At 34.4% G+C, this 23,055-nt stretch overlaps 2 protein-coding genes across 2 annotated transcripts; one reads left to right on the top strand and one right to left on the bottom strand.

Moving 5' to 3' along the window:
• The first annotated feature begins 2,174 nt into the window (after nt 1-2,174).
• On the top strand, nt 2,175-9,062 carry chrnb3b (cholinergic receptor nicotinic beta 3 subunit b). The gene is made up of 6 exons (XM_051128340.1): nt 2,175-2,383; nt 2,918-3,066; nt 4,277-4,321; nt 5,967-6,076; nt 6,173-7,049; nt 8,916-9,062. The coding sequence occupies exons 1-6, from the start codon at nt 2,323-2,325 to the stop codon at nt 9,060-9,062; spliced, it is 1,389 nt and encodes a 462-aa protein (XP_050984297.1). The 5' UTR covers nt 2,175-2,322.
• itga6l (integrin, alpha 6, like) lies at nt 8,878-22,645 on the bottom strand. Its single transcript, XM_051128336.1, is given in 26 exon segments — nt 8,878-9,514; nt 9,769-9,894; nt 10,030-10,128; nt 11,500-11,610; nt 11,782-11,892; nt 12,038-12,100; nt 12,102-12,215; nt 14,577-14,679; nt 14,867-14,941; nt 15,488-15,567; nt 15,670-15,753; nt 16,743-16,899; nt 17,227-17,342; nt 17,423-17,566; nt 17,646-17,797; nt 17,991-18,055; nt 18,142-18,231; nt 18,436-18,563; nt 19,351-19,442; nt 19,526-19,731; nt 20,186-20,402; nt 20,922-21,032; nt 21,463-21,700; nt 21,823-21,914; nt 22,054-22,181; nt 22,374-22,645. Coding segments are annotated over 26 exon segments (3,123 nt in total). The 5' UTR covers nt 22,547-22,645; the 3' UTR covers nt 8,878-9,466.
• Between the last annotated feature and the right edge of the window lie 410 nt (nt 22,646-23,055).

A 23,055-nucleotide genomic window follows, 5' to 3' on the forward strand; every position in this document is an offset into this window, starting at 1 on the left:
TATGAATATTTAAGTTATTTTCCAGTCTGTTTTTGCTCTCTTCTGAAGACAAGAGTCTGTGTGCAGATGCATGCTGACATGCATATGCAGTGTGGGTGAAGAAAGCTAATAAGCGCAGAATGTGAGTCAGCAACCATTAAATCATAATGCCGAATGCAATGATACCAGCGTAGACTTCACAATTTTTAAATATTGCAATGCATTTTTCTGCATTTCATCCACTCATTATTGATTTTAGCTGAGATCTGGTGTGTATTGGAACATTTTACCATGTTTTTAAGTGGTTTATGCTCATATTCAAATGATAGAGGATCACATGCAATGCCGTGAGAAAAAGTGACACAGACCCTCACAGAGGCCACAGCTGGTTCCAACTGGAGCAGAAAATCTTCTGAGCTCAGACAGTAGCCATGAACGCTGAGAAGCTATGTTTGCCTGAGCTGCTGCTGCTTGGACTCAATGTGAGTGTTTACACATGAGAGTCTGCTGAGTTTTTAATTTAATATGTCTGTAATGTTGTAAACAAACACACTCTAGACCAGTACAAGACTAAGTAAAGAAAAATGTGAAATGTTTTATATAAATAACACAGAGGAACATGAAACTGGCCAAAGTTGATGAAAATGCAATCAAAAAATACTTATTGTTGGACAGCATATTACACTGTGTTAAATAGTCGGGGTTATATACAGTCAGACCATCAAATATATATATATATATATATATATATATATATTTTTTTTTTACTAGTGGGTACAGGACACTATAGTTCATTTATTTAAATGAGGATAGCAAAATAAAGTAAACTGTGACATATTATACCCAAAAATTCTTCGTACTGTGGACTACCAGTAAAATTGATACAAATTTGGGACTAAAAATTATTCAGACACTTGACCCTTTTTACACCACAGACTGAACAGAATTAAGCATTGCTTGGTAATCGGTCAACAAAGTATTGATAGTTGTGTAAATATTGTAATACAAATTAAAACAGTTGTCTGAATGGTTGTCTGGTTTATCGTAATCCATTACATACCTTTCTATAAAAGTTCTGACATTATCAAGATGAATTTGTTTGGACACACTTTAACTCTGAGTTCTTGTCATATTTTGTAACCATTTTCTAAGCTATAGTGTATAAACTGTAAAAAAAAAAAGGTGAGAAAGGTTGAAGGTGTCTGAGTAAATGTTGGGTTTGACTATAGAATGAGCAGTAAATAGTAAAACTGTTTGCACTACAAGCTAGTGTGTTCATAATGAATTTAATGCATTAAAATAACGACACACCAATTTGCAATATCAAGTAGCAAAACGAGCTGTTTTGTACAGCTAAAAATAGCTGGATGCAGAGAATAGAGGGTATGCATTGACGTCACTTTCCACCGGAACATGCCCTCTCAGCCGGACAAAGTGGTAAAAGAGGCAGCTGCATGAATGGATTTAATAGGGCAGCTGCAAAAATGCGAGTAAAACAAACGATAATTAGTTATTAGTTATAATTAGTTTAACTAAAACTTGTTGGACTCGATATAGTGTTGCTCACAACTTACTAAATATCCAGTGGTCCATGGATATTGATGTGCAGCCAGGAATCGTGTTTTCTGACATTTATATGTGGCTGATTTCAACGCCGGGGAAATAAATGAATGCATTTTGTAAATACTAAATAATTTGGTCTAAATCTGGGTGATCAATTGGACCAAAATAATATATATAATAATAATATAAATTATATAGCTGTATATATATTATATAGAATCAGAATCAGAATCAGAAAGAGCTTTATTGCCAAGTGCGTTCACACACAAGGAATTGGTCTTGGTGTTCAGCTTCCAGTACAGAAAATACAAACATAGTGCAGACATACATAAAGTTAAGGTAATCATAAACACTAATATTAAAAAAGAATATACAATAAATTATAAATAACAGTGGTAATAAAATATACAGAAAGAAAAAAAAAAGAACTGTGAAGAACTGTGCTGTTGGTTACCTTGTTCAAAGAGTGACACAATTATACCGTGCAACATTTTCTGAGCATGTTGATTCTATTTGGTGGAGAGATACATTCATCTGTCCCTTTAAACTGGCACGCGTTCCGCGTGCTACTGTGTTGTGTGACACGAGCGCGCGCGCCTGGATGGATTCCATCTAGGAGCGATCTACTTCCATCCGCTGCTTTACTGTCGAGTAGTTTTCTCAACAAAGAACAGCTACAAACTATTATCGCTTATTACGAAAAGTTGTTTTAAAGAGCAAATAATACGTTCAAATTTATTTTAATTAGTTTCACGTCAATATCAAATACTTTGTTCCAAAATGAGGCTGGCAGTCATTGGTCTTTTTACCCTGTTTACCAGCATCATCGCCACCACGCCTGGTAAGTTCAAGTCTCTTTCTTTCCTGTCAAGTAATGTTTGTTTAACAGCCTGCTTTGTTTTTGAGTTATGGACTATGCGTAATACATTTAAAGAGTTGAGAGCTATCGATTATTTATTATATGAAATGAATTTGTAATCGTCAATTGTCTGTAATGAGAATTATTTAGCCTATGTGTCCCGGACAGTACGCAGTAATGATGGTTGGATGGTTGTGTCAGCAAAACATCTGCCAATTATAAGAAATCTTAACGTACTTGTTATGTACTTAAATTTTACATACTTTCCTCAAAATGTAATTTGTTCCCTATGTGTAGTTGACTGCAGTTGTCCTCAGTTGAGGTCAGTAAACAATTTCTGCTGACTGCATTGTCTATGAAGTGTCTGGTTTCTGTCTGTCCTTCATAGGACGCACTCTTATAACTGTTATTTTAGCAGAAGGCAATATTAATACCTGGTCAATTGAGATTAGTATAACAGTGGTTGTAAGACCTTACATCAATGATGTAATAAGATGATAATGTGTGTTTTATCAGCTAGGGAGTTTGTGTCTCTGGCAGAAAGAGAAGATGCTCTACTCAGGGACTTGTTTCAGGGGTACCAGTGCTGGGTCAGGCCTGTTCTGCATGCAAACCACACTGTGAAGGTCCGGTTTGGCTTGAAGATTTCTCAGCTAGTGGATGTGGTAAGATGAACATACAGATTCAGCTTTTTAAACTTAATTTGGTAGCCTAACTTTGACGGCTCTCGATGGTCTCTGTCCATGGTGCTGAAACACAACAGATGGAGCTGTCCGTGGTTTTGAAAGCCGTTGAGTTTTTATCTTTGTATGTTAGAGTCTATATATAGAAAATACTGCCTCTCCTCCATCTTTTTTTCCATCTCCTGGTTGTATTCTGCCTCACTTTTTTCTCTGAAAGGGTTTTGTTGTTCAGAAGACTCATATGATGGGAGGCTAAATTATTAAAAGAGCAGACATCCAGTGGGCTGTAGCATCTTTAACAGTGTGCACCCGCAAAAAATCCATTGGTGCACTATTTCCTTCTGTGATTAAATTATTCAAACTAAATTGATGGGAATTCAGCATATTTTGATGAAAATGTATTTGCTCAGCACATGCTGCAGGTATTCATTTCATCGCATATGCACAAGCGAAAAGGCAGACACACTAGCATTCAGCGCAGTAGTGATCTAACCCTGATCTAGTACATTATGTGTTCTATGTTTCAGTGTTCTGCATGAAATCCGTCAGCATCAGAATACATTTTATTAATGCTTTGACATAACAAATTGGTAATAATAAGCACCCAGTATATAAAGTGCACCATCAAGGCTTTGTGTTCCTCTCAATAATAATAATAACCCCAAAAATGATGATGTCAACTTACTGTTGATACATGTACACTATGTTATGTGATTTACTTGATACGGGCTCAGATGTGGCTGTTTGATTTTATTGATTTAAAACCTGCCTAAAGGCACAGGTGCCCAAGTGCCTCGTAATTCAGTGTATTAGATGGCTTTAAAAGTGGTTATGCTGGACGTTTATCAAAAGATATAGCCAATGGTTTTGAAGGCTATGGAAAATAAATAAGGACAGCTGTTATTATGCAGGTTGAGTCACCCCTCTCATATCCCATAATCTCAAGAAAAATGGGTAATAATATAAACCTGTTTGATGAAAAGTCTTTTCCTAGTGTGGTTCTTTATGCTGTTTATTCTTTTTAAAGCAGATGCTGTACTTTTTATTAGAGTCCAACCATCAGAATTAACTGTTACTAGAGTTAAGACTTTATTTTAGCTTATCAGATATATTTAATCTCTGTCTCTCTTATACACATATATAATAATTGCTTATGGAATCATCTTTCTTTCTTCTCTGTTTATGAATTTAGGATGAGAAAAACCAACTTATGACCACTAATGTGTGGCTATGGCAGGTATGTAACCTCAAACATCACTGTAAAAATGTTTTGACTGGGAAATTAACATCTAAATTAGTTATTAAGGGTATTATCAATAAAAAATGTAATGACAGACAAACAATAAATAAACCCTCCATGCATAAATGTAAAAATAAACAGTTTAAGATGTTTTTTATCATTATTATTATTATAGTTGTCATTTAAAAAAAAAAAAAAAAAGAATTTTAAACTTAGTTTATGGTGCATGAAAGATTACTGTGCATAGAGGAATTTTTTTTTTTTTTTACTTTTTTTGTACTTGGCTGTAGTTGTGTTGCATTGATCACTGAATATTGCAATTAATATCGTCAACTATTATCATTATCAGTTTGATTGAATGTGTAATACATAACCTAGCTCTGAATTTTTAAATGTATTTTTTTTTTCTCAAAAAAATTATTATAGTTATTATTTATTATTATATATAAAATCTATTTCATGTCAGCTAACATTTCTCATTTTCATTTAGTGTAACATCATGTACTAAATTTTATCTAAGATTTTTAATGTTTTTAAAAGTCTTTTATGCTCATCAATGTTCCATTTATTTGATCAAAAATACAGAAAAAGTAGTAATATTATGAAATATTATTGCAATTGAAAACATCAGTTTTCTATTTTAATATACTTTAAAATGTGATTTATTTTTGTTATGCAAAGCTGAATTTTCATCAGTCATTACTCCAGACTTCAGTGTCATGTGATCCTTTGAAAATAATTCTAATATGCTGATTAATTATCAATGTTGGAAACAATGTTGAAGTTGCGCTGCTTCATATTTTTTTTGGAACCTGTGATTCTCTGTGATGAATAAAAAGTGAAAAAGAACAGCATTTATTCAAAATATAAATATTTTCTAAAAATATAAATATTTACTATCACTTTTTATCAATTTAACACATCCTTGCTGAATAAAAGTATTAATTTCTTTCAAAGAAAGAAGGAAAGAAAAAATGAACCGACCCCAAACTTTGAACGGTAATGTTGTTACAAAAGTTTTCTATTTTAAATAAATGCTGTTCTTCTTAACGTTTTATTAATCAGAGAATGTTGAAAAAAGTATCACAGGTTCCAAAAAAAAAAAATTAAGCAGCACATCTGTTTCCAACATTGATAATTATTCAGCATATTAGAATGATTTTCAAAAGATCATTTGACACTAAAGACTGGAGTAATGATGCTGAAAATTCAGCTTTAAATCACAGGAATAAATTCTATTTTAAAGTATATTAAAATAGAAAACCACTGTTTTAAATGGCAATAATATTTCACAATATTACAATTTTTTCTGTATTTTTAATTAAATAAATGCAGTCTTGATGGGACAAATCCCAAACATTTGAACAGCAGTGTAAATAAACATATTTACAAACAAAAACCAATAAAAAAGCCAAAACACTCAAATCTACTAAAACTTTAAAATTAAAATTAAAACAGAAAATATATAAAAAAAACATTTGAATATCAGTAAGACCTTCAATGCTATGTAAATAACACTGATTAATGCAGAAGACAAAATGAACAGTTCTCTTTGAATGCTACCTGACATTGACAATAAAGTAATGAAAAAAAGAAATATATATATTTGTTTTAATGAAGTCAAAATTATTATTTTTTATAGGAATGGCTGGATTATAAACTGCGATGGAACCCTGAGAATTATGGCGGCATCACCTCTATCAGAGTCCCGTCAGAGAGCATCTGGCTCCCGGATATTGTTTTATATGAGAAGTAAGTTTGTGCCATTTGCGTAGATATCAGACATAACAAAAATGACTCATTTTGGAACGTTTAGATATTAATATCTGTTATCCTGACCACTTTTAGTGCTGATGGACGTTTTGAAGGCTCCCTTATGACCAAAGCCATTGTGCGTTACAATGGCATGATCACATGGACGCCCCCTGCCAGCTACAAGTCCGCCTGCACCATGGATGTGACGTTCTTCCCGTTCGACCGGCAGAACTGCTCTATGAAATTTGGCTCTTGGACGTATGACGGAAACATGGTTGAACTAGTCCTCGTCAACCAGCAGGTGGACCGAAGCGACTTCTTCGATAACGGCGAGTGGGAGATTCTCAGCGCCACTGGGGTCAGAGGCAGTCGGCGAGACGGCCACCTCTCTTACCCCTACATCACGTACTCGTTCATCCTGAAACGTCTTCCTCTCTTCTACACTCTCTTCCTCATTATTCCCTGCCTGGGCTTGTCCTTCCTAACAGTGCTGGTTTTCTACCTTCCCTCTGATGAAGGGGAAAAAGTCTCCCTGTCCACCTCCGTCTTGGTGTCCCTCACTGTCTTCCTTCTCGTCATCGAAGAGATCATCCCTTCTTCCTCTAAGGTTATCCCGTTGATTGGAGAGTACCTGCTTTTTATCATGATCTTTGTCACTCTCTCCATCATCGTGACTGTTTTTGTGATCAACGTCCACCATCGATCTTCAGCTACTTACCATCCGATGTCTCCGTGGGTGCGTACGCTGTTTCTCCAGCGGCTGCCTCATTTGCTGTGCATGAGGGGGAACACGGACCGCTATCATTACCCAGAGCTGGAGCCTCACAGTCCTGACCTCAAGCCCAGGAGCAAGAAAGGGCCACCTGGCCCTGAAGGGGAAGGTCAAGCTCTGATTAATATGCTGGAACAGGCCACCAACTCGGTTCGCTACATCTCACGCCACATTAAGAAGGAGCATTTTATTAGAGAGGTAAGGACTTGAAGATGTCCTGAGATGTAGGCAAAAGAAAGTTCTTAATGAATAAATACAAAAATATATTATTTCTAGATATACACTAAAGCTTTAAGATCATTAAGTTTGAAAGAAAATGCATTTTCAGCATAATGAATAAATGATAATAAGAAATGTTTCTTGAGCAGCAAATCATCATATTAGAATGAAAGGATCATGTGACATAATCATGAGTAAGGGCTGCTGAAAATTCAGCTTTGCCAAAAACATAAAAATAGGAACAGTAAACAATGGTGTATATATATATATATATATAAATATTATTTTTATTTTTTATTTTTTTACCCAAAATGTATTTTATAATTTACATGCATTTTATCATTTTGTATTTTCTTATTTTTCAAGGGAAAAAAAAGAAAGTATTTAAATTCTGTAATATATTTTGCCATTTGACAGAAAAATATATATTTGTATTAATTTATGTCACTTAAAAATGTATTTTCTAAACTACATTGATTACAATATACGTTTAGCATACATTTGAAATATATTTTGGCCAGAATGTTTTTACTCAAAATGTATTTTACAGTTTACGTCCATAACATAACCTTTTGTAAATGTTATACATTTAATGTTTTTGAAAAATATTTTCTTTCTTTTTAAGTAAATTCTGTAATATATTTTTTTAAGTAAAAAAATAAAAAATAAATAAATACAAAAAAATAATACAAATATTTTCAATATCAATATACATTTAGCATATATTTAAAATATATTTTGGCCAGAATATGGTAAATATATTTTTACTCAAAATGTATTTTACAATTTACATGCATTTTAATGTTTTGTAAATGTTTTACATTTAACTTTTTTTTTTTAACAAATATTTTCCCTTGAAGCAAATTCTGTAATATATTTTGGGATTTGACATTTAAAAAAAAAAAAAAAAAGATTTGTAATTATTATTAATATTATTATTTTATTTTTTTTTATTTAAAAATATATATTTCCTTAAACTGCACTGACTACAATATACATTTAGCATATATATATAAAATATATTTTTGTATATAAATGTATTTTAACCTTTTGCAAATGTTTTACATTTAACATTTTTTGAAAAATATTTTCTTTCCCTTGAAGTAAATTCTGTAATATATTTTGGGATTTGATATTTTATAAAAAAAAATAGATTTGTAATTATTATTATTTTTTATTTTAAAAAAATATATTCCCTTAAACTGCATTTATTACAGTATACATTTAGCGTATATATAAAATATATTTTGGCCAGAATTTGTTAATTTATTTTACAACTTTCAGGCATTTTAACATTCTGTAAATGTTGTACATTTAACATTTTTTGAAAAACATGTTATTTCCCTTTAAGTAAATTCAGAAATATATTTTGTCATTTGACAGTGTTAAAAAAATTGATTTGCAATTATTATTATTTGTTTTATTAAAAATATATTTCCTTAAGCTGCATTCATTATAGTATACATTTAGCATATATTTAAAATGTATTTTGACCAGAATATGTTAATGTATTTTACAATTTACATGCATTTAAACATTGCGTAAATGTTTTACATTTACCATTGTTTGAAAAAAGTAAATGCTGTAATATATTTTGGCATTTGATAGTTTTAAAAAAATAGACTTGTAATATATTTTGGCCAGAATAAATATTATTTAACTATATATTTAATGATGTTTCACAGTAATAAGATTGCTCTAACATACTGTTGATGTTACAAATAAAGAAAAATTGTTTGTTAGCGCTAGCCTTAATGACTTTTTAGTGTTGACCATTATTTGGTAATGAAGATGCCACTCATGATAATGATGATTATAATGAACTCTCTTTATTCTCTCTTCCAGGTAGTACAGGACTGGAAGTTTGTGGCTCAGGTGTTGGACAGGATTTTTCTCTGGGCGTTCCTCACAGTCTCTGTACTCGGCACCATCCTCATCTTTACACCTGCCCTCAAGATGTTCCTGAGCACACCTCCACCTCCCTCTCCATGACACTTAAATCATTCCAGTCAAATCCACCACATCGCAAAAGGAAATTTTACTGTACCACCAACATTACAAACAGTACACATTACTATGTAAAAGTAATTTGTTTTTTCACTGCATTAAACACTCAGATTAACGGTATGAGATGAACAACAATGTTAATCAAATATAATACGTATCCTTAGTAATACAACATGCTGTTTACAACTTCTTGTTTGTAGACAATGTAGGTATTCATTCTTAAAATTTTATTTACAGACAACATAATAAAAAACATTGTGTACAGAAAGAATTTTTGTTTGACCTGTGCAGGAAAAAAAAATCTCCACAGAATCAGAAAACAGTTTTGTCCATCTCCCCGTGAAGACACAGCTCTGTTTGGTTGTCATGTGCTTCTGTCCTGAGTCTTACTATACTTTCTTTTCTTTGGCGCACACGCCACAATTCAAGCATCCAAACTGAGGAGCAAATAATGATACAATTCAATCAAAAATCACAGCAACTTAATTTGCAAGCACATTCTACAAGAAATTGTTGATCAAAAATATCTTGTGTTCTGAAGATGAACGAAGGTTCTTACGAGTTTGGAACGACATGAGGGTGAGTAATTAATGACAGAATTTGCATTTTTGGCTAAACTAACCCTTTAACGCTTATCTTTATGATAAATCAAATCTTAAAATTAGGTTAGGGATGATGAGCGTCACATTACCTTCCTTAACAGGTAGATGAGGAGACCCAGTACCAGCAGTGCGGTCAATATGCTGAACATAATGACCCACCATGGGACTCGACTGAGCAAAGCAGGCTTGCTTTCACGAAAAACAGTTAGCTTCACCTACAGTGTATTAGTCACAGAAATATTCTTTCAGTTAGGTTTATGTATACATTGCACTCTTTTTATCACTATAATACTGATGCATCAAATTAAAAAACATGGTGTAAATGAGTGCTAATCTACAGGAGACTTAACCTTAGTATCAGATGGCTGCATCCCAATATTCGCAAGAGTCCCATTAAGGGTCAAAAAGGCATCCAGTACAATATCCAAGTAGTTCAATGAATTATACTCCTGTAAAAGAAAAACATCTTAGAAATTTGGTCACTATAAAACCCAACAAATTTACTCAATCTGATAAACTATTTGTAACCCTGGGGCACAAAACCACTCATAAGTAGCACAGGTATATTTGTAGCAATAGCCAAAAATGCATTGTATGGGTCGAAATTATAAATTCTTCTTTTATGTCAAAAACATTAGGATATTATGTAAGATCATGTTCCATGAAGATATATTGTAAACTTCCTACCGTAAATATATCAAAACTTAATTTTTGATTAGTAATATGCATTGCTAAGAACTTCATCTGGACAACTTTAAAGGCCATTTTCTCAATATTTAGATTTTTTTTGCAACCTCAGGTTCCAGATTTTCAAATAGTTGTATCTGCACATTATGTATAAATCTCAGTTTAGAAAAACTGACATCCAGGGTCACATTTAGGTTTAAAAAAGCGTCAACTTATTTGAGTCCTTTTAAAAACTAAACAAACAAAAAACTAAGACAGAAGACTGACAAAACAAATATGTTGAACTAGTGTGAACCCTCTATAAATAAAAAAATAATTAACTGACAACCCACTTGGAAAAACTTGAGGGTGAGTAATTGTTGACAGAATGTTCATTTTTGGGTAAACTATCCCTTTAATGCAATACAGTGTGAACCAAAAATGTATAAATAAAAAAAAAATGACTGAATAAAAAAAAGTAATAATAATTAATTTTAAAAATCTGAGGCATTTGACAAACAATTTAAGGTAAAAAGTTTCAACTTATTTCATTTGAGTCCTCAAAAAAAGAAAAGAGAAAGAAAAACAACTAATTTGCGTTTAAACTGTGTAAACTTGTCCTGTAAAAGAAATATTCCTAAATATTATATGCATGTTTAAATAAAATCTGCAAAGTGACTTAAGTAAAAATCCATTTTAAATTTAAAATAATTTTTTATAATTCGTCAAAACTAAACCTCTCTGAGCATGCGTTGAAGACTGACACGGAAGAGAAGAAATTGTTGAATAACTTTTTTTTTTGTGCACAAAAAGTATTCTTGTAGCTTCATAACATTACGGTTAAACCACTGATGTCACATGGACTATTTTAACAAAGTTGTTACTACCTTTCTGGGCCTGGAACATGGTAGTCCATGCAGGGTCAGAAAGATCTCGGATTTAATCAAAAATATTATTTGTGTTCCGAAGATAAAAAAAAAGTGGAAAACGAGTTTGGAACAACATAAGAGTGACTAATTAATATCAGAATTTTCATTTTTTGGATCAACTATCTCTTAAATATAATCTGTTGGGCTGAACTTTCTTCTATTAATATTTTAATTAAATTAACTCAGTTCATTAAGTCAGCGCAGAGAAAAGTGCAGCAATTGTACCTCGAGAAAAGTATTGTTCCATAAGCGTGCGTGAAGAACGACAGCTGTTGTGCTGTCCACTGCCTCAAGAGGGCACTTTATCTCCACACATCTTAAGTCATCAGCACATGTCTGGGACGCAGCATGAAAGGTAGAAACACATTTGCAAGAATGACAAGCTCAAGTACCTTAAAACCTTTGATACACATTTTAAAGACATTAGTATAACCACCAATAGTAGTGAAAAGAAAATAAAGTACTGCTCAATGAAATTGTACAAAATCATTTGTACTGTGAACTTACCAAGGTTTTATACTTTCTTTTGTTGCCCAAAAATGGAAAAAAATCAGTAGTGGAGGCAAGAGCCTTCAGGCCTGATTCACGCTCTACTTCACGCCGTCCTCTGGATGATGCCTAAAGAGCAAGCACAGGCAAAGATCAGTGAGTTCTCTCAGAATGCCAGTATTCACACTTCATATATTAAATACAGAAAGCTGCAAAGTAAAACCAGTGAGAGCTGAAGCGAATAAATGATCATTAATTAACTTGAAGGAACTACCTTGATAAATCTGAGTGGGTTGATGGCCTCTGCTGGCGTGCAGTGAATAATATTTTTTTCTATGATCCTTGATCTGCATCAGGTACAGGAGCCATTTTCCTTCCTTGGTTGCTTTTGGCCACTGAATGTGTAGCACAACTGAACCGAAGGACTTCAGGGGCCGACCGACGTTAATGATCTGACACAGAAGAACACAAATCAACAATCTTTTAATTGTATTGGACTCACTATGTAAATAAAGTATACTGCCAAACGCTGTACATTCTAGGGATGCAACAATACGGTTCAATACGTACCTTGGTTTTTAACCACGGTTTTTGGTTCAGTTTGGTTCTGTCAGCTTGCCACATCAGTGTGTGTGTGTGTGTGTGTTTTTTTTTTTTTTTTTTTTGCATCTAATTAACAACAAAATACTCCTGTAAACCTTTGTACGCTGGAAAAAGCAGGGATTATTATATGTCTGCTTAATATTTCTTTTGAGAGAAGTATTATTTTTCCAATTTTTATGCAAAATAGAATGGTTTCAATCATAGTGGACGCCAGATGGCGCCCTTGTGCAGAAAATCCACATACGCGTCAAAGAAGTATCACTGATACTAACGCCCCATTCACATGGTTGTGGCTAGAAGGGATACAGCTCTGACTGGAAACTAACAATGAAATGACTTGTTCTACTTATGTTTTTAACATCTACACGTACCCCAACCCTAAACTTAGCCCTTACTATAATACAAAAGCAGTTTTATTGTTGTACAGTGAGACAAAAATAACATTGGATTAATGTGTGCATGTCCAGTAGCCAGAACTGGATTCCTTTTAGCCTTAACCCATTCACACGGGGCGCCAGGGTTAACAGTTCACGGAGGGCGTCTGAAACTTCGCACTGATTGGCTAGCGTCTGCACTAGTATATTTGCATAAGGCGTTCTGATTGGCTGACGCCTGCGTTGACGCTTGAAAAGTTGAAAAATTTTTAACTTCTGTCGTGAACATAAAAAATATGGACGTAGTGTCTGTGAGGTCACCTGTAGGTTCCTGAAGAGCACTTTTGAAGCTCTTAGTGAGCGGGAGTCGGCCGTCGCTATCTTTTTGTGTCACTGCACATCACTCCCAGATAATCGAAAATGGACAAAGAGGTGGGATGTGGGTGGAGCTGGTCGCTGAAACCACGCTCCCGCCTAGCGCGACGGTGGTGACAGCAGTGGCAATCCACCTGTCACTCAAGTGTCCACGCCCTAAATTATGCAGAAATTTAAGGCTTAGTATAACTTAAACGGATGAGTTATAAAAAAATTCACCCCCTCACAGTTGATATGAAGGGCACAACGGGCAGCAGTGGCCTAATGGTTTGGGAGTCGGGCTTATAACTGAAAGGTTGCGGGTTCGAGTCCCAGGTCAGGCAGGGATTGAAGGTGAGGGGAGTGAATAACCAGCGCTCTCTCCACCCTCAATACCACGACTGAGGTGAGTCCCTTGAGCTAGGCACCGAAGCCCCACCTCTCCCCGCGTGTGTGTGTTTGTTCACTGCTGTGTGTGTGCACTTGGATGGGTTAAATGCAGAGCACGTCACGTCCTTTCCTTCCTTTTCTTCCTTTCTTTCCAATTAGCTATATAGACCAAAACCACTTTTGTACCAGGCTGCAAACATTTTTTTTCAGCTGTAAAGTTGGGCATTTTGACATGGGGAGTCTATATTTGACTCCCTTTTGGAGCCAGCCAATCTAGTTGCCAGTCGATGAATTGCAGTTTAAGTCAGCTCCGTGTTGGTTTCAATAGAGAGAGCGGGAGGTTGCCACTTGGTCGCGAGCAACGCCAGTGACATGACGCAATGCGACGGACCCATAATTCAGTTCGGGAACGCTTTATGTCACTACATTCAAAGTAAATGAGAAGCGTTAACGTTGACGCCCCCGGGCGCAAGGACAATAAACACTTGTCTGCAATAACATATGGTTTATCTGTGTTCTTCAAACTATCTCGGGTATTTTCATAATGATTAAATATATTTGTAAGACCAATGTATTTGTCTGACCACATCAGATCACAAAAGGAAGTTATTTCAAACACTCGACTGATGCTGTGAAGTAAAAATAAGTTATAATGTTCTCTTTTGTTGGACAACACGTTTAGTTTCTTCTTCCAAATATAAACGGGGAGGCGTTTCAGCAAATTTTCAGAGAAATAAAACAAGGAAATTATTAAAATGCAAAACTGAAAAACCGCAATTCACAAGCGCGTATTGAACCATCTTGGACATCGTACCGAACGGTTCAATATTATATTGAGTATTGTGACATCCCTACTACATTCACAGACAGAAATGTTGCTCTCTTTGTGACAAGCTGCTGATTTATTTTAAACTAAGGTATAAATATGCTAATACACATGCTACTTTCTACAATATATTATTATAGTCATTATTTTGGTATGTCTAGAAATTGAGCTTAACCTGGATTAAAGTTATAAAATAAAGTTAATAATAATGCATTATAAAGCACAGCAATACATTATTGTAGATTTAAGGAGACTGAAACACAAACCCTGAACTCATATTGGACCAAAGAGCCGATGTCACTTTCTGATTTCATTGCTTTCTCATCTTTAACTTCTCCTCCAAAAAAAACTTGGGAAGGTTTAGCAAGACTACAAAGACAAAATACATCATAAAAAAAGTTCAGAAGAACAGCAGTTGACATAGAAATATTTTGTAACATTATAAATCTCTTTACTGTCACTTTTGACAATTGAATGTGTCCTTAGTAAATGGAAGTATTAATTTCTTTAGTTTCTGACTGTTGTATATTTTTGTTTAACAATTAACAAGACTTACCCAACGATTTTCAGATGCAGTTCAAATATAATTTTTGCTTCTGCGACAACTACTGGAATATCTTGAATGCTGATCCTGTTGGCAAAAAACAAATAGTACAGCAATTAAACTAAACCTGTTAATTTGTAAACTATTCTTAAAGGGATAGTTCACCCAAAAATGAAAATTCTGTCATTAATTACTCACCCTCATGCTGTTCCAAACCTGTAAGACCTTTGTTCATCTTCGGAATGAAAATTAAGATATTTTTGATGAAATCCAAGAGCTTTTTGACCCTGCATAGTCAGTTTTTTTTTTTTTTTTTTTTTTAAACGCACAGAAAGTATTCTGTTGATTGTATGGTTGAACCACTGATGTCACATCGACTTGAATGTGGTAGGAGTCTATTTAGGGTCAGAAAGTGGATTGCATAAAAAATATCTCAACTTGTGTTTCTACGATGAACGAAGGTCTTACGAGTTTAGAACAGCATGAGGGTGAGTAATTAATGACAGAATTTTCATTTTTGGGTGAACTATTCCTTTAATCCTATAAACCTTTATAAACTACTTCTATAAATGCATTATATTGATTAATTGTTAAACTAGAGGCAAGATATCAACACAGCTAGAATCATCTTACGTTTTTAGCAGCATAGTCACATTAGCGCTTGTTACTCTCAGGGAAAGTCTTTCTGTGTTAAGTATCAGGAAGAACGAAACCTGAAAGTGTTAAAATAATCTAAATTAGGAGGCTGGAAGATTTGATCATATAGACTGAAAATATGCTTGACGGTCTGAGAAAAAATGATTTACTCTTCATACCTCTGAGTCTCTTTTAAAAGGATTTCCAAGTTGGCAGTTAGCCTGTGTTTTATATTCATTGGGGTTACACTGCACCTGAGTTTCCTGCACCATGATAAGAAAACAAAAGGTATTAGAAAACACCACCTTCATATATATAAAATATGCAAAATCTGAAATACACAAAAAACTTAATAGATTTCTTTTAATGAAATAACATGTTTTTTCAGCCTTACTTTGCTCAGTCATTGTTAAGTGAGTAAAATCAACAAATTACAAGTGGGCAATATGACCAAAATCTTATATCACAATATGAATAATTTTATTTCATGGTATTTCTGCTCACCAAGTCTGCATTTATTTGATCCAAAGAACAGCAAAAACAACTGTTTTCTATTTAAAAAGTAATGTAATTTATTCCTGTGATCAAAGCTAAATTTTCAGCATTATTATTCTAGTCATCAGTGTCACAAGATCCTTCAGAAATCATTTAAATATGCTGATTTTCTGTTCAAGAAACATTTTTATTATTATTATCAATAATAAAACAGTTGAGTAAATTTAAGGATTTTTTGACGAATAGAAAGATTCAAATATCAGCATTTAACTGAAACAAAAAGCTTTTGTAACATTACACACTATACCATTCAAAAGCTTGGAGTCAGTATATATATTTTTTTTAATTAAAGGAAATCATAGAAATTAATATTTGTATGACAATGATAAAGACATTTATAATGTTACAAAAGATTTCCGTTTCAGATAAATGCTGTTCTTCTGAACTTTCTTTTCATCAAGGAAACCAGAAGAGACTTCTTTAAAAAACACTAAAAAAAAAAAACTTACTTTTGACTGGTAATGTATGAAAGAAGCAAAACAATTAATTAACTTTACTTTACACAGTTTTTTGAACCTTTCGACTCCTTTTAAAATCTGACATTCTATTTTTCGAGCATACAAGTCTAGCCCTGAATATGACAGCCCTTCTTAATAGATGCAACAGAGCATGATATGAACCTGTATTACGGTCAGAATTACACAAAATGAAACTGAAGGCTTAGATTTTTCTGTTTTCAGTAAAATGGGACACTCACACTACTCTTCTTCGGCTCGACTGATGATAGTTGCAGAAATTCTGGAAAAGTCACAGAAAGTTGACTCTGGTGTGCATCATCTCCACCTGTGTTGGTTACGGTGACCTCCAGGGCAACGTTTTTATCACCAGGAGAAATGACAGGAATATCATTTTCCCTTCAACACACAAAGATACAGCCAAATTCAAGAATGCCAACAAAGTTTTTTTTCTTTTAAAGCCTATATTACAAGATGATGTGTCAAAAACATTGCTAATGCAAATAGTATTGCACAATTCCACACAATGAGATCATTACTTGGTTATTACCCCTGAGATATTAAAACTCAGGTCCAGATTTGTCAGTACACGTTTTGCAGTTACAGCAACAAAACACTAGCTTTACACAAACTTCATGCCAACTATCAATCATCCACTCTATGAGCTATAAAAATGAAAAACAACAGTCCTAAATCTTGCACAAGCCACAAAGATAATGGTTTTACATGGCTAGAGGGTCACATTTGTCTTCTTCTTGGTCTTTGGTGCAGAAGCTATACTGGAGCTGCAGGTTACTTTGACAGATGTTGTCATTTCCACAGCCGGCATTTAAAAAGGTGACCTGGGAGACAAAATATTATATGCCATGCTTGAGACCGTTACAGCAATACAGCAAGTGATATGGCAGGTTTTGCAATTTACCTGTGCTTTGGTTGCATTCTCTTGCAGAGGGTTCAGAACTGGCTCTAAGCCAGGGAGGTTTCTGACTCTCTGTTTCGGATTGTTAGATGGCAAAGAAACGGACAGGCTGATGAAAATGGTAGTCAGCTTGTCTTGGATATCTCCCTAAAACACAATAAAATGGTTTTCATTATGAATTCTCACTTGCCATTCTTTAAACCACTAAATCAAAGTGTGATAGTACCAGCAGCACGAGAGCGGTCTGGAAACACTCTTGTTTGCCCTGGACAGACAATTCCTGGTATCCCTGTGCATCCTCAGGGTTCATAAAGACCACTCGTGAAGAAAGACCCCTCTCTGTCCGTACTGTATCAGCCTTTAGCGTGTACTTGATCCCTGCAGAAAGGTAACTATCAGATATGATTCAATCAGCAGAAAGAGTTCTAAGAAATTGCTCTTATGTTTGCCAAGTTATATTATAACTAATCAAACACACCCATCTGGAATGACTCATAAAGATTGCTCTGAGACATTCATTATTGTTTTGATATTGAAGCATGCGGTTATGGAGAACGAGGAAAGGACTTACTCAATTTGTGATTGTATGTAGGCAGTTGGGCAGTGTACGTGAAGCAGGACTGAGCTGTAAGAATGCTAAAAGATTTGCAAAATGCATTAAAAATAAAAAATAAAAATGTAAAACATAACAGATAGACAGAGAGATGATAGACAGATCTCACCATGAAGATGTCTTGCAGTCCTGAGCCTTGAAATCAATAGTATTTGGTGATAATGTTAAGGTCTTTTCAATGTTTACCACTGGTTTAGTCCTGAAAAAAAGAAAATTTATCATGTTAATTAATCACATTTAAATATAAATAATTCAGTATTCTGAATTATTATATAAAGAAATAATAAAATATTTTTTATAATGTAGGGTGTGTCTGGTTATTCTATCACTTCATGGGAATTCTATGAAGACATCAGAATAACCTTGAATCTATGATTAACATTTAAAGTAGGAAGCATCTAACCTATAAACTTGCACAGTATCTGAAAGTGAACCCACAACAAGGTCTGGATAGCCATTATCATCTATATCCATGTTTCCAGCCAGAGAATAGCCAAACGATTTGATACCAGGGTCTCCAGCGTCTAAAACCTACAAACAGAGACTTTTTTTTTAACAGGGAGTCACTTTGAAAAAAAGTTTCAAATGCAAAAGGGGATTAAAAGACCTCTATAATGATTTCTGCATCAATAATATAATATAATATTTGTGTATTTTGTCATTATAGTGTGTATATATATATATACGCACACACACTACCAGTCAAACAGTAACCTCTTCTACTCACCAAGCCTGAATTTATGTGATTCAAAGTACAGCAAAACATTATATTTTTAATATTTAAAATAACTGCTTTCTATTTGAATTTATTACATTTTTCTACTTGAATATATTTTAAAATTAATTTATTCCTGTGATTTTAAGGCTGAATTTTTAGAATCATTACTTCAGTCACATGATTCTTACAGAAATCATTCTAATACTCTGACTTACTGCTCAAAAAACATTTATTATTATTATTATGTTGAAAACAGCTTTTTTTAGGTTTCTTTGATGAATAGAAAGTTCAGAAGAACAGCATTTTTCTGAAATAGAAATCTTTAGTAGTATTATAAATGTCTTTATCATAACGTTTGATCAATTTAAAGCATGCTTGCTAAATAAAAGTATTAACTTCTATAATTTTTGAAGGATAATGTGACACTGAAAACTGGAGTAACGATGCTGAAAATTTAGCTTTGATCACAGAAATAAATTCCGTAATATATTCAAAGGTATAAAAAGCATTACAACTATATTAATATAATCTTAAAATGACCTTAAACAAAACAAAACAAAAAAAGATAAAGTTTATAAATATGTGAATCTTTTCACAAACCTCTGGTTTTTGACGAAACCCTGCAGCTGAACCATGATATATGTACACTCGACCTCTCCCTGAATCTTCATTAGGAGCGCTCACTGCAAAATCTTAAACAGAAAAGATCATCAGTCAGTGCACTATAAAGTTGAGCTCCCAAACTAAAGTAAAAAAAATAACCTATCATTCAAACCTTGGTATCCATCTTGATTGATATCCCCAATATGTGCGACTGCTAGTCCAAACATAGAGTCCCTTTTCCCATACAGACACACTGGTTTGATTTGGTTCCAGTTTTGTCCTTTGGCTTGGTTGATGTAAACATACACAGCCCCTCCTACATCTTCATCCATGTTTTCTTTGGAGAATTCAGGTGCACCCACAATAAGATCATCCCACCTGAAGCATTGAAGACATTAACTCCCTAATACAAAATCAGCTGTGCTCTAAAAGTATACTGCAGTTATTAATCATAAAAAATGTTAGTCACATCCTGTTTAGTCAGGTCGCCGTGATTTTGCCAAGTAAGACATGTTCCTGGATCAACATGTTTTGTTGATCCTGGATCAACATAACTGTCCAAAAATATAGACTTAACCAAATCCTTACCCCTAAACCTAACCATAACCATAATTTATTTCTAAAATCAGAGGGAAATGATAGCTGTAGAAGCATCAAACTGTTATCGTAAGCCTAAAACTGATATTTCCTGAAAAGTTATCCCTCAGTTCTGATTGGCTGATTGAAATGTTGTTCCAGGATCAACAAAGACGTTGATCCAGGAACATGGTGTACTTGGCGAAATCACGTTCACCGTTTAGTCATTATTGTAACTTGTTAAGTAACAACTCACCCATCTGCATTTAAGTCAACAACAGCGAGGTCATAGCCAAAGGAAGAGGCCAAACCTGGGCCTTGAAGGATGTACTCAGCTTTCAAGTCCCTTGTTTCTGCCTTTTCTTCAGGTCTCAGCAGCAAAACCTCTCCACTGTGGTTTGAGAGCGGAGCTCCGGCCACAACATTCAGCTCTCCTTTCTTCATTAGGTTCATCCCAGTATCGACAGCAAAGCCTGGCAGAGAACAAAAGAAAATCTGTTAATAAATAAATCATGGGGTCCACTTAAACACAGTAGTATGTTCAGAATGATTAATTTTTTGCTGCTTAGTTTTACTAAATGCCTATTTTTTGAACCTTCTGAAAGTTACAGTTGTTACAACATCAAGCTTACATAAAATATAACGTGAGGAAATTTTACCCTGAGCCAAAACTATTTTCTCTTGAGCAAATTATAGATTAATGAGAGCAAAAACTGCCCGTTAGATTTATCCAAAACTGATTATGTCTCATGTTTAACCACTATAGAGATTTAAAGTCTAAACAAGTACATTTTCATCTAAAATTCTTGAAACTACATTCCGTGACACAAAAACAGAATTATTTATAAAACTATAGTGGATTTAGGCATTCACCACGACACTCGCTATAAGAAATACCACAAGCCGAGTGCTACAAACGGTGAAACGGTTGGAGTTCTGATATCACTAGAATATTACACTTCTCTCAGCCAATAATCTCAGACCATAATCACCTAAAAAGCTGCTGATTTCCACAGGAATAAGCTCTTGTTGACGCTGATTATTATCTCCCGTTTCATAGGTTTCTAAAGAGAAGTTTTCAATAGGCTCCATGTGCACAATTCCTTAGGAGTGAAAAAGAGATTATAAATGACAGACTGCAAGAAAAAACCCAAAGAATTTGTGGGACCTGAAGGTTTTTTTTTGAAGAATAGTGGGCAGTTTAATTGTTCATGACAAACAAGGGACCCATGAACAACTATCACTAAATAAAAAACACAGCTGTGGATTATTCAGGTAACAACACAGTATTAAAAATCAAGTGTATGTAAACTTTTGAACAGGGTCATTTTGATAAATCCAACTATTATTTTCTTACCTTATTCAGGTCAGTACTAAATAAACAATAACATGCATTTTGTATGATCCCTCTTATTTTGGTAAAATAATTAACACTTTGCAGATTCTGCAAGGTGTATGTAAACTTTCGACTTTACATGTACATAAAGGTTTTACATCATCAATACCAACCACCTGTTTAAAGTTTTGCTGTACCTTTCCAGTCATACGCTCCTGGAGCTCCATAAACAAGATATTTGTTGTCTTTAGAAAATGCTACAGAGACACCTTGTTGACAGTAGCCAAATTTGTGCTTTTCTGGGTCCCGATTTCTACAAATTGTCCTTGTGGCTGCTCCATCTGTCAACAATTTAAGGTCCTGTTCCAGGACAAAACATCTGCCCAATAACCGCCGGTTTTGAAAACTCCAATCCTGGTACCTGTGGGCACAAGTCTAGATAAAACAAAACACAAGCTTTACACATAACAGCAATAAAACATTAAGCTATCTATGTAAAAGCGTTTTCACAATTACTTATAACCAGTTGAAATGAACAACACAAGGTGCTTCTTTACCACTACTTTGCCTCCTCGACCCTGACTTCGGACACGGACACCCAGCCATTGGTTTTCTCTATAATCTTGTCCAGGGATGTTAATGGGACGTTCTTTAAGATTAGAATAAGATATTAAACTGCTTGCATTATTAAAAATAAACAAAGTATTTGCTCGTTACCATATTCAACAATGCAACTGATAAAAATTTGAAACATGCACCAAAGTAATAATAAGTAAAGCACAACCAACCTTTTATATCAACAGGAATGCGTTCACAATCATCAGATTCTGTTGTGAATTTACATCTGTACAGACCTCCAGATATATTGGCATTTTGACTGGGCAATGCTTTAGCACGAGGGGCTCCAATCAGCAATCTGAAAATGCAAGAGATGTCAATTCATAGATGGGTATTTTTTTAAAAACAATATAAAATCTTAATGTAACACAATGCAGCATTGTTACAGGTTCACAGCAGTTTGTATCTGTCTTAACTGAAACATTTATCACTTGTTCGCTTAACTAAATTAAAATAAGTACAAAGTAAGTTGTAAGAACAGGTTTCTCACACGCGTTCCTCTGAAGGTTTAAGCTGATGATGCATGGCCATAGAAAACCCAAACAAAGTGTTCGCTTCTCCACGCTTCTTTATCACGTTCTGCGTGTCCAGGTTAAAAGCAGAAACCTGCGGTGGCCGAAGCATCCACACGGTCAACAGGAGAGCCCACTGACTGAACAACATGATGATGGACCTCTGTGGAGCTGGTTATGGACTGAGAGATTGTTTTTTCCAAAGAAATACTCCCGCTGCAGGAGGGCGAGGCGATGTGACACATTATATAAACCACATCAGGGTGGGGATAAGGCCAACTACTGTAAAAGGAAGTTAATGTTTACCTGCAGAGGAAACCTGAACACATGCCCTTTCATCCTCAATCATAGCCTGGCAGGCGTAGTCACGTTTAAGATAAGAATCAACGTTACAACACGGCAATATCAAATGAGAAAGATGAACACATGTAGATAGATAAACTAAACTTGTGTAGACGGCATGGAAGCCACACGGTATGTTAAAAACACATACCTAAACCGTATATTATCTACCTCGATGCCAAATTAAATTTATCTTAATTCAAATGAAATTAGAACACAGTGCACATTTAACCAATAGATGGCGCTAGAGATGTACGGTGTGATGAAGACTACTGTAGAGATTTCTGAAGAGTACTGAAGAGCAGGTTGAGTATATAG

Source organism: Labeo rohita, chromosome 14 (assembly GCF_022985175.1).
Source record: "Labeo rohita strain BAU-BD-2019 chromosome 14, IGBB_LRoh.1.0, whole genome shotgun sequence".
Taxonomy (NCBI): domain Eukaryota; kingdom Metazoa; phylum Chordata; class Actinopteri; order Cypriniformes; family Cyprinidae; genus Labeo; species Labeo rohita.

Coding starts and splice junctions, on each gene's coding strand:
- chrnb3b (XM_051128340.1), top strand. CDS start 2,323: ATGAGGCTGGCAGTCATTGGTCTTTTTACCCTGTTTACCAGCATCATC. Junction 3,067..4,276: donor TTTCTCAGCTAGTGGATGTG/GTAAGATGAACA, acceptor TTATGAATTTAG/GATGAGAAAAACCAACTTAT. Junction 7,050..8,915: donor AGGAGCATTTTATTAGAGAG/GTAAGGACTTGA, acceptor TCTCTCTTCCAG/GTAGTACAGGACTGGAAGTT.